General features: G+C 35.5%; 2 protein-coding genes and 1 long non-coding RNA gene across 3 annotated transcripts in view; 1 reads left to right on the top strand and 2 right to left on the bottom strand.

Annotated features, from left to right (window-relative positions):
- The window catches only part of LOC109224417, a 1,200-nt gene extending 1,113 nt beyond the window's left edge, over positions 1–87 (top strand). The window contains exon 3 of the mRNA XM_019388998.1: positions 64–87. Within this exon, the coding sequence (XP_019244543.1) occupies positions 64–87 (24 nt within the window). The remainder of the gene's footprint in view (positions 1–63) is intronic.
- LOC109224416 lies at positions 465–1,733 on the bottom strand. Its single transcript, XM_019388996.1, has 3 exons — positions 1,384–1,733; positions 1,167–1,293; positions 465–950 (listed from the first exon to the last, which is right to left on the bottom strand). Exons 1-3 carry the CDS (start codon positions 1,653–1,655, stop codon positions 465–467), a joined length of 885 nt encoding a protein of 294 aa, XP_019244541.1. The 5' UTR covers positions 1,656–1,733.
- Positions 1,813–2,309, bottom strand: LOC109224682. The gene is made up of 3 exons (XR_002067757.1): positions 2,237–2,309; positions 2,041–2,157; positions 1,813–1,952 (listed from the first exon to the last, which is right to left on the bottom strand). It is a non-coding gene; the product is annotated as an uncharacterized LOC109224682 (long non-coding RNA).

Here is a 10,251-nt window from a genome sequence, read left to right as displayed (position 1 = left end):
ACAATGTGTAATGACTGCCTCAAATTACACAAAATAAAAAAAACATCTATAATATCCTTTAAGGTTATCTCACAAGTAGCAGAATAGTTACAAAACTAGGCAACAACTCCTTATACATAGAAAAACTACAGTAAATAAAAATAACAGAACTACTTTCTTGGTCGCCCCCTCTTCCTCTTCTTCAAAAGTCTCCCTGTGACTTCATCATCACTAATTGCACCAGACTGTTATTTTTTCCTTCCATAATCCCATAACAGAGATCCCCACCTGGTGCGAAGTGTCTCAATGTCAAAATTATCCTTTCGAATTTCTTTACCAAGGATGAAATACTCAGCAAAGCCAGCAACAAAAGCACCACAATCACTGTAATTAAAAAGAAACGAATCAGATTCAAATAGGTACACTAATAGTAAAATAGTAAACAATTGAGATTAACCTACCATTTGATCTGTTGGGGAACATTATTAATCAGAATGGGATTTATCGGTATATGTACCATTGTTCCAATCAATGCCCTTCTTCTCGACATAAAAATCAGAACTCTTCAAGAAGTAAGGTATCAGAATTGCATAAGGTAATGCAACATCCAAAACAAGTCTATCATTAAGAGCCCCACGGTTAGAGTCATAGATGTGGATGCATCTACCTACGAACGTAAACACCCCCAAAACCCAATGTCCCAATTTTGCTCTTCCGCGCTTCACAAAGATAGGGAATAAGACGTGGTCAACAGTGTGCCACGGGACATTTGCATCACAATAATAACCTCTGATGTACTCTTTTATCTCATGCCCGTCAGGAATCACTGAAGGATCTTGATTCACTTTGAAATCTTTGTATAGGGAGTTGATTTTGTTACCAAAGGCAAAGTTGGTTGTAGTAAACCGCATGGCAACACTCGGCCCATATTTTCCCCTCTTCCTCAAATAATAAAAGAGGACATCCAGGTGCTGAGATAAGAAATAAAACAGAACAACCATCACTACTAGATTTTTTTAAATATAGAAGTTTATACATTATTATACATAGGTATACATATTTATACAAGGTTATACAATCTTATACTGCGATTATACAAAGCTATGTATACACTATGGGGGTCTCAAAACAACAAAGATATGCAACAAAAATAAAAAGGGAATTAGAACAGAAATTTATTAAAATACCGTGTCAATCAAAGGTCGACCACAATATGCAAGTGAGTGGAACCAATCCTTCTTGGTCACATAACACGAGCCAAAAGTAAAACCTTCTGCAAGATTATTTACTTCATCGGGATATATATGTTTGGCACTTCAAATCACAAAAATAAAAAGTAATCAGAACTACATTCATTGACAAGTATAAAATCAGAACATGAAAGATTGAAGAAAGTGAAGATACCTTCGCCTCGTATCCATCCCATTATCAACAAACGCGCAAAACTCTTTAGCCAATGGCGACAATGTATCAAAATCATCAATTTCGATCGTGAAAGGATGCTTGATATCAAAAATGAGCTTGGGCGCCGATTTTGATGCTCCAGAATCAAAAACTGGCAAATATGGAGATTTGGCATATTTTCCTGGTATTTTCTGTCGAACTGAATGGTCAGGAGAAATGTAATCATCTTCTACTTCTATGATGGATTGTTTGTGAACCACAAGTTGGGACATATGAGCTAAATCTTCATCACCAATGTCATCCCAAAATGTGTCACCCTTGACATCACCTGCTGCCCCTTAGACATAGAAACACAAATAATACAAAACTTCAAAAAGAAGAAAAGAAAAATCAGACCAAAAAAAAAAAAAAGCAGAACAAATACCATTATCAACACCATCAGTAACTCCCTCGTCAGCTACCACATTATCTTGATTCATTTGATTGACAAAGTTAGGAACAACATCATATTGATAGCCATCAAATTCGCCAAGACCAGATGTATTGTCATCAAACACGGGCTGACGAATCTAATAAAAAACAATAGAAAGAGAAGACATGTTGAGTTCAGAGAAGGCATAACTGTTGAGTGATTTGGTTTTATCAGTAAACAATTACCTTAGAATCAGTAAAATCCTCCCTCGTTTGCTTGGGTTCCTTCATATTCAGAAAACTGAACACTTTTTCAAAGGAAGAAACGACATAGTTGTTGAGTGTCGTCACTGTATCAGTCAACTACAACAAAAGCAAATAAACAACCATGTTTATAACCAAAAAGTAATTATAAACTACAGAAAAGCTAAAGGTCAAGTACCTTTCCAACATCACTCCTCAGCTTCTCAACTTCATCATTCAAAAGATCAAGACGCACAAAAGGATCATAACTTTGATTAGGCTGTGGATTCATAGTCTGAGGACAAGGTCGTTTAGACTGTTGCTCTGCATTTTGAGGATAAGGTCGTGTAGACTGTTGCTCCATATGCTGAGGACAAGGTGAAGGTGCAGCAACAAAATCATCAGTGTGAAAGGCAGGAACAACAGGCACCTCCCCTGATGCAACATCATCAGCATTGACTTCAAAAAGTGTGTCGATGTTCAGACTTGACATCTCTTCAGAAGTAGGGGAAATGTTACTATAGTTCAACTACAAGAAGAAAAAAACAGGATTACAATAGTAGAAAAATACAGAAAAACTGAAATCATATATGAAGAAGTATTATGGTACAAAATGTTTACCTTGTCGACACTACACATGATCACGCCGCCAGTCAAATCCGCATATGATGGAGTGTTAGTCACTTTCCAATTAAGAATGCGTGGCACATTTGTGCCAACGCGAACAGCTAGATTCTTATCAACCATTGAGCAACACTCAAAAAACCAAACCTGTAAAGCAAGCGGCAAACCTCCAAGCCTATACATTGTCAAATAATCGCATTGCCTGTCCCTCATTGTCCTTAAAACATCTTCAAATGACTTTTTTCCCCAAGGAAACATCTTATATTGGCCACTTTCAATGATATCAAAATCATCTTTGGTGATACCATGATTATTGGCATCAGAGAAGATGAAATGATGGACAAACACCATCAAGGCCATCTTGAACGCATCTTCATCCGACTTCCACTCCTTTTGCTTGAAGCGATCAAGAAGCTCCCCCCTTGTTATGGCCTTTTTTCCATCTCCTGGAAAATACTCTTTCAGCAACCTATTAACATCTGGTTTGTCATAGAAAGTGGCGTCGTCGTCTACGCACTTCAAACCAGTGATAAGAGCAAACTCTCCAATGCCAAAACGCAGCAAACAACTATTAATCTTTACCCACAACTCCCTTTCACGTCCTGGGACGACTTCCCTCAATAATATACAATGAATAAGTTGATTTTGAATTTTAAATTGAGGGAGGTCCAGGAAGTACCCAAAACAACTAGCACGGAACATTTGAAGCTGCGTGTCAGTCAAACATTGCTTCAAAATGTTCACAATATCAGGCTCGGTATGGGAACTAATCCTGTTGTGGAAATAATCAACCGGTTGTATATAGAAGTCCCCAACCTTGGATATAGGAAAATAACAAGAAATAGATCAAGAACAAAAAATATACTAAAACATTTTATAAGACTGTATATACAAGTATAACAGTGCTTGTATAAAGATGTATAAACAGATGTATAACTTTGTATAAAACTGTATAAGCATGTATAAATAAATAGCAAAATAGGGAATACCTTCAACTTAGCTTTTCTCTTATTCAATTTCAAGCGAATAACGACCCTTTGTTCTCTCGATCGTAAATAAAGGCAACTCTCACCATCATCCTTCATCTTTCTCCTTTTCCGTTTAACATTGCGGACTACATCATCTTCATTAAACAAATCATCTTTCAGCTTATCTGTTGATTTTGCAGGTCTGCCGCATTTCTTACTCCTTAGTCTAACGATGTTAACCGGAGTAGGACTATTACTTGTTTGGGAACGAGTCATTCGACTGCTCAGGACTACTACTTGTTTGGGAACGAGTCATTTGACTGCTCCCTTGTTGCAACATTTTTGGAGGAGGAGGAGACTCAAAATCATCATCATCGAGAGCCTGCACATGCTTATTCGCTTCAGAAAAAGAGGGTGAGGGCAAGTCACTCGAAGATTTAACTGGAGTGGGAGTATTTCTCATTTGAGAACGAGTCATCCGACTGCTCTCTGGTTGCAAGTTTTTAGGAGGAGGAGCAGAATCAAAATCATCAACTTCTGGTGCCGGGGCATTTACATTAGATTCTGAATCAGGGCTTGAGGGCAACTCCCTCAATCGTTTTGCATAATCTAACCTAACGCCTTTTCCGTCAATCTTCAGTTTGCTTTTAGAAGCAGACATTTTTGAACGCATTTTCTACAATAAACCAAACAAACAAAGCTTTAACAAAATAAACACAAAAGTTAAAGCAAACACAAAACCCACACTGTAACAAAACTCAAAAGTTAACCCAAAATGCCATAAACACAAAGCAGAGGCCAAAACAAAGCTTTAACAAAAGTGAAGACAACTGAAGGAAAACAAACAAATAAAACTGTAACAAAACTCAAAATCTAAACAAAAATAAAACCCATAAACTCAACGCAGAGGCCAATTTTTCCAAATTTTGACAAAACTCAAAAAATCAAAAATTCTACCCTAAAAGTCGAAATAACAAACCATGTATTTCGTTTCATCAAGTTTAAGTCTCGAACGCAGAAACAAGGAACACAAAATCATCCGAAAAAACACAGCAACATTGAAAAAAATTGGCGTAATCAGAAAAAGCAAAAAAAAATAAAAAAAAAACAAAATTCAAAACCAACACTGTAGGAAAAGCATAAAATGAAACGAAAATTACCTCAAACTAAGATTGAAACCTCGAAAAGCAACTTGCACACAACAATGGAGTCGGTTATGGTCTGAGAAAATCGAGAGGAAGAGAGAGTGAGAAAAGCGTGAGGAAGAGAGCACAGAGAAATTAAAATTTAAAATATTAAATCGATTATGTTAAGGTGTGGGCTACTGGGTGAAAATAAAATTTCATAAGTTAGCCAACATGGGCTATGCCAGGTAAAGGCCTCAAAATATGGGCTATTTTTGAGTGGGCTGTATGGCCCAAGTGACATAGAGTGTAATTCTTCTAAAATTACACGTGGTTGGCCTATAATCTATCTATATAGAATAGGAGAAGCAAAGCCATATTATTGTGCCAAGTGTCACAACCAAATATCAACATGTGTAAAGTTTTAGGACCAACCTCCAATAAATTTGGAGATTCAAAAAAACTTAAAATAAGAAAAAAAAACTTACAAAAAATTTATTCACATCATAGAGTCCACGTTTTTGGGCATTTATTTATTGAAACTGAAAACTAAAAAAAAATTACAACTACTCCAATTCCAAAAAATAGACTCCTATATTTTTTTTAGTTTTTAATTTATTATAAACCTAAATTCGCCAAAAAAATTTATACAAAATTTTTACATAGAGATAGGAAAAAAGAAAAACTAAAACGCTTCACGAGCGTCTAATCAGTTCAAAAAAAATTGACACCCACGTTGTTTTATTAGTTTTTTATTTAGTTTATTAAAACCTGAAAATTTGACAAAAAATAGAAAATTTTACAAACAGGAAGAAAAAAAAAGAAAAAAAAACTCCACGATCCCAAATACTCCACGATCGTCTTTGCACACGTGGGTATCAAAACCTAACTCCATAACTTAAAAATTGTTTCCTACACTGATATTGTCCCAAACGTCTGCTCCTCCTTTTATTTTATTTTCCGTTCCCTTTTTTGTTTTGCTCAAAATACACAACTTTACAAATATGGTTACAACACTTCATAAAATCAGTCAAATTTCAAGCAACTCAACAGAATCTCAAAGTTAGAGCCTTCGAATNTTGAAAATATATTGGCCAAAAATTAAGTTTACTTTTGTACTTCAATTAATAATTATTTCGAAAATATATTTAGAAAATTTTCTGTGGGAGTTATAGTAAACTAAAAATACCAATATTTCTATTTTTGGAGGTTCTACGGATGAAGGAAATCACCGATAACAGTCGCGATGAGGTTTATATGTATTGAGTAATTTTTATTAACTTCAAATTAACTATTTTTCTTCAGCATTATTACATCACGTTCTTTATCTACTCCCTTTTATTGTAAAAATTTATTCACGCTCAATGTTTTCTTTGAGGTATTCCTATTGAATGTACTTATTCTATTGTTGATTTCTTATCAGGTGTCAGTTTGTGCAATGAATGATCTTTCGCAATAACATATTCAAGTACATGTCTCTCCTCATTAACATTAATTGGTGCACTTGATCTCAAGAAATTCTATTCCATGTTAAGATGTAAATGTTCGTTAGTCCTTTGAGACTCTGGTGAAAACCGGTTCTTTAAGTTCAGCGTGTGCTTCAGGTATGTGCCATTGACATCTCTTTATTAATCTCGTGAAATGCTGCACCTGAATATATTGTTGTTTAATGTTGTGATTTTAAGGTATAAGGGTGTAAAGACAGAATTTTGAATGATAAATTATAGTTTTTTTTTAAGGAGTTGCAATTTGAAGTTTGAAAATTTGATGCATTTACAATCTTTCTTTGTGTGGAGATGTTAAGAAGAACCGGTACCATGGAAAAGAGCTGCATTTTTATGTATTCGAAAAGTTTCAGGGTTGAACTGGGAAGGCAGACTTTTAATAGGTTGAAGTATAAAAATATTTTTCTTAGGCAGCAATTATTGATGGTTATGTGTTGAATGAAAATTTTGATGAAGCTTTGAAACTCTTTAAAGACATGTAAATGGAAGGTGTAGAACCCATCCAGCTTTTTATGAATGTTCAAACTCCGCAAAATCGAAATTCTTTCATGCTCCTTTATGTATACTGTATTTCTTTATGTATACGGTATTCCTGCGCAACGCGCGGGCACGAATACTAGTCAATAAGAAAAACACCCGGTCCATTTCTCTAAACCTAACCGACCTTTTTAAATAAAACACACTCATCCAAAAATAAATCCCCTTTTTTAAATCTGTCTTGTAGAAAATGTGTTTCGCTTTTATGTTCGCAAGGAATTTGTGGATTCAGAGAGGAATTCGTCGGTGTTAACCATAGAAGGAGAAAACAAGAAGCTCGATTTCATCACAACATTTCAGATATAATGGTTGCATACTTAAATACATCCGAGCAACTACATATATTGCCACGGTTGTTCTTAGAAAATGAAACAGCTAAGCTAAAATTCAAAAGTTGTGCCCAGGATTGAGGAACATTCCGAACTTAAAATCTGTCATTACGATAAAACTTTTCTGCTTTGAACTTGCATTGCCCAATTTACTCCAATCCGTATTCTCATTTTCAATTTAACAAAACCTTGATCATTTGAAGGAAAGATTAAATTTACTCATCTTTAACCAAAATGACTGCTTTGTAGAGGAATATTTGAAGAAAGAATAACTAAAATTACATGCTAAAGTCACGAAAATTAAATGCTTAGAGAAATGTCACCGAAATCAATGAGAAGGTGCCAAAATGCTACGATTCTAACAAGGCAGAATGCCCTAAATAGCACTTATACTTGTGCCACTTTGTCATGCCGGTCCTTATTTTCAACAAAGTTTCATCGAGACACTTATAGTTGTTCAAAGTCAATATTTAAACCCCTTCGACATCGCGTGTCTCTCAATCACATGATGTTAGAATCCACGTCATATAAAATATGCCACATCACCTTTTCTTTTTAATTTTACATGAAAAAGAAATAATAACATCACCTTCTCCCTCACTGTCATGCCACCAGATCTGGTGAACACCATGAACGCTCCCATTTCCAGTTCCTCTATAAAAAAACCTTCTTTCAGTACTACCTAAATCTGTCAGCGTTCATCAAGGCAGTTATGGTGGAATTATTAAATTGAGTAGGAATAAAACCACTCGATTCTTCTGTACTAATTGAGTCTCTACAAACTTGATTAACTTTAGCAACCACCCACCAAGATAAGATGTATCCTTTAATTCACAAGGCTTACTTCATCAATATTTTATTATTATAATATTAGAACTGAATATGTTGACTGATAGGTATAGAACAGAACCAAGGGCGGCCCGACGAATTTTGTGGCCTAAAGCCAAACTTTTTAAGGGGGCTTAACTTTTTTTTTTAAAATTATTTGTTTGAAGTCTATTTTTTTTAGCTATTCTTAGATACAAAGTTATTAATAATTTTCTTATAATCAGTAACTCCTAATAAGTTTTTCTCAACTAAAAATATAGCTAATTCATTTAACCTTTCTTGTGACATTGTTGTTCTTAGGTAAGATTTTATCAATTTTAATTTTGAAAACTTCTTTCAGCTGAAGCAACTGTGACATGAGTTATTAACATTATTTCATAAGAAATTTAAGCATTTGAAAAAGAATTAAATCTTTTTATTTTGATTAAATGTATCAATTAAACCGTTATCTTCTAATTGTACTATTTTTCTTAATCCTTTTAATTCAGAATTGGGTAAATTTAATTTCATCCATACATAACAACAACCGTACAAACATAATAAAAAATAAAGATTTCTATCAATCAAAATTGCACGATTTTATACTTAAAACAAACATTGACAAAGCAAAAAATAATGGTGGAAATCAGATACATAAGCTGTCAGTGTGTACAATTACTGGTTCTCTAGCTCCAATGCCGGGCTCTTTGCACAACCCCAACATCCAAGTAATTTCTCCTACTGTTGATGTCATGCTTCTGTATTTTGCCTCTACTGAGCTTCTAGTATTGTTTGTTGCTTCTTTGACTTCCAAGAAATCAAAGAGTCCCCAAGCTTCACAACATAACTTGTTACTGACCTTCGTGTATTTGGTCATGATGCCCAATCTGAATTACACTAACAGGTCAATTCATTGGCTTCTGTAGCCTGCAGCTAAACTCCTTGACCTACTGTGCCTTTTAGATATCTTACCAGCCTTGTTGCAACCTCACAATGCGATTTCTTTGGTGCTTGCATGAACTAGCTGAGTGTTTGAACTGCAAAATTGATATCAGGTCTTGTGATAGTGACATACATTAGCCTCCCAATTAACTTATGGTATTTGTTGATGTCTTCCAGCATTTCGTCACCTTTGATTCCAACTGCCTTGTCATACTCCACAGTTGTTAGCTTTAGACTGGATTCCAAAGGTGTGTTGGCCACCCTAGCACCACTTAGGCCTAGATCGTAAACCAACTCCAATACATACTTCCTTTGATTTAGGATGACACATGACTTAGACCTCAAGACTTCTATACCAAGGAAGTACGTGAGCTCTCCTAGATCTTTTAATTTGAATTTTTTGTGCAACACCCCTTTAGCTTCATCAATCAACTCAGTGCTGCTTCCAGTGATGAGTAAATCATTCACATACACTAGAACAATCACCACATCTTGTCCCTTTTTTTAAGGTAAACAATGAATAGTCATAGCTGCTCTGCATGAAGCCTGCTTCCACTAATGCATCTGTTAGTTTAATATTCCACTGTCTAGATGCCTGTTTCAATTCATATAAGGACTTAAGCAACCAACAAACTTTCTTCTCCCCCTGTCCCCTCTATCCTTCTAGCATTTCCATATAAACTTCTTCATATAGATCACCTTGCAAGAAGGCATTATACACATCCATTTGATACAGATTCCAGCCCTTCGAGACAGCTAATGGAATCACTATCCTCACTGTAACCATCTTGACCACAGGAGAGAAGGTGTTATGATAATCCAATCCTTCTCTTTGACTGTAGCCCTTTGTAACTAGCCTTGCCTCAAATCTTTCAACCTCACCATTAGCCTGGTATTTGATTTTGCATATCCACTTTGAACCAACTGTATTCTTACCCTTAGGAAGAGTTACTACCTCCAGGTCTTGTTTTCTTCCAAGGCTTTAATTTCTTGCTTCATGACTTTTACCCATCTTTCATCCTTAACTGCTTCCTTAAAGGTGTGAGGCTCAATTAAGGTGGAGAACTTGGCAAGATAGCTTTGATAAGTTGGTGTAACCTTGTCATAAGACAGGTGATTGGAAATGGGATGTTTGTTCCCTGTTTTGCCACTTTGAACTACATAGTCCTTCATCCAAATAAGTTGTTTGCTTGTTCTAGCAGACCTCTTAAGGATTGTAGGTTGATCATGTGTCATTACTTCACCCTCCTCAACCTGCAACTCCTCAAGAGATGAGGCTGCTCCTGTATCTGTCATCAATTGCTCTTCATCAGTAGGTGAGAGCGCATGTTCTGCACTAGAAATACTCCGCCCTTCATCATGATCTTCAATGACATAA

Source organism: Nicotiana attenuata, chromosome 3 (genome assembly GCF_001879085.1).
Source record: "Nicotiana attenuata strain UT chromosome 3, NIATTr2, whole genome shotgun sequence".
Taxonomy (NCBI): domain Eukaryota; kingdom Viridiplantae; phylum Streptophyta; class Magnoliopsida; order Solanales; family Solanaceae; genus Nicotiana; species Nicotiana attenuata.
Note: the sequence above shows the minus strand (reverse complement) of the source record. Positions and strands in the feature narration are given on the sequence as shown.